The sequence below is a fragment of the Penaeus monodon genome, chromosome 23 (assembly GCF_015228065.2).
Source record: "Penaeus monodon isolate SGIC_2016 chromosome 23, NSTDA_Pmon_1, whole genome shotgun sequence".
NCBI lineage: Eukaryota > Metazoa > Arthropoda > Malacostraca > Decapoda > Penaeidae > Penaeus > Penaeus monodon.
This window is the reverse complement of record NC_051408.1, coordinates 20,996,178-20,997,589: the sequence shown is the minus strand read 5'-3', so window position 1 is coordinate 20,997,589 and position 1,412 is coordinate 20,996,178. Positions and strand designations below refer to the sequence as shown.

The 1,412-nt window shown below is 40.3% G+C and overlaps 1 protein-coding gene across 1 annotated transcript in view; it reads right to left on the bottom strand.

Moving 5' to 3' along the window:
* The window catches only part of LOC119588176 (Down syndrome cell adhesion molecule-like protein Dscam2), a 20,591-nt gene that overhangs the window by 6,618 nt on the left and 12,561 nt on the right, over positions 1–1,412 (bottom strand). The window contains exon 8 of the mRNA XM_037936879.1: positions 1,184–1,332. Coding sequence (XP_037792807.1) covers positions 1,184–1,332 — 149 coding nt within the window. The remainder of the gene's footprint in view (positions 1–1,183; positions 1,333–1,412) is intronic.

The window sequence follows — 1,412 nt, the reverse complement described above, 5'->3', positions numbered from 1 at the left end:
TTGTGAGGGTGATATGATTTTTCAATAATTCTGTCGAAGGTGGAATTGAACAAAGTTCCAATATTTGAAGACTACAAACAGAAAATACTTAAACAAAATATGAAGTCAGTCCAGCATTTTTAAAAAGTAATTGTCAGTCAAACAGCAACCTTCTAAAACGTGCTTTTTAATTCTCGTGATCGTGTTTCGCAGACAGGCTTAGCAGGGTAAACTCCCGGCGAAATTAAATGCACACGATCAAAGAGCTGCCATTATCCCCTTGGAGACCGCGGTCAGACTTGGGGAATCGTGCCAGGCGGTTATAAAACCACTGGTTCTTTCTTAAAGCTATAGTGACCGCTATAAGGCCAAGAAATAGAAACATTAAAGTGATGAAATGTAGTAAACGCCTAATATAAATCGTGGTCAAATAGATAGCACGGACGAAATCTGTTTGACTGTGATTATTCTACGGGTGATCCCATCTCTTTAATTGCGTTAGCCATACTGAGCCAAAATGCAAACACACTTCTAAATACGTTGATCTCCACGCGGTTGATGGTATTAGCATTTCGCTTTGAGGAAATTGATGGCACAGTCAACCAAAATGTGGATCAGTCATTTGAAATTGTCCTTTATTGTCCGGGTGAGAACGTTAAAAGTGGGATAAGGGATATGAAGAGAGGGTCAGGGATATGTGACCCCGGGCCCAGGAGCCAGGGTGGGCGTGCTCGTGTGACATGTGGTGAGTGTGATTTTTATACATTTATAACTATCGCCGTGTTTCTATGAATGTTAGTTATCCTTCGAGATATGGCATAGTTCTGTTTTCTATTGATTATATTGTTTTTATCTATGTGAGTACATGTGATCTACTGTAGCTACTGTGTCTACTGTTTACTTTTATTTATGGTTATGCAACTACTTTTAACCTGAAAAATAATTTCTCGTCCATTTATGAATGCAATCGATTATTTCTAACGTTTTGTTACCATGAGAAAAAATGATTAATTTCACTTAAAATACATATCCTAATTAGAAGAAACATTATGCTTATATATAAACAGGTATTTGCGTCATGCAAAAAAATCTTTTTTTATGGAATGGTGGCCTATAGATGAAGCCATATGTTGCAATATCACTTTTTTCAAAAATAATTTTAAGGATTAGCCAATAGAACACGGTCTAGAGGGCGACCACCTACCGAAGTCGGAGGATGACCTTCAGTGACCCCGTATCGCGAGTCTTGGAAGACGAAAGTCTGGAACTTGTTGGTGACCGTCTCGTCCTGCCCTCCGCCGCGCCCCTCACCCAGCTGGAAGGTCGCGTACGGGTAGATGTCCTCCGAGTATTCTGGGGGAGGGGGAGCGAGTCCTTCGTCAGGCGCATTTGGGTGAGCTCATTCTCATTTTTCAATGATTCATTAATCTAGT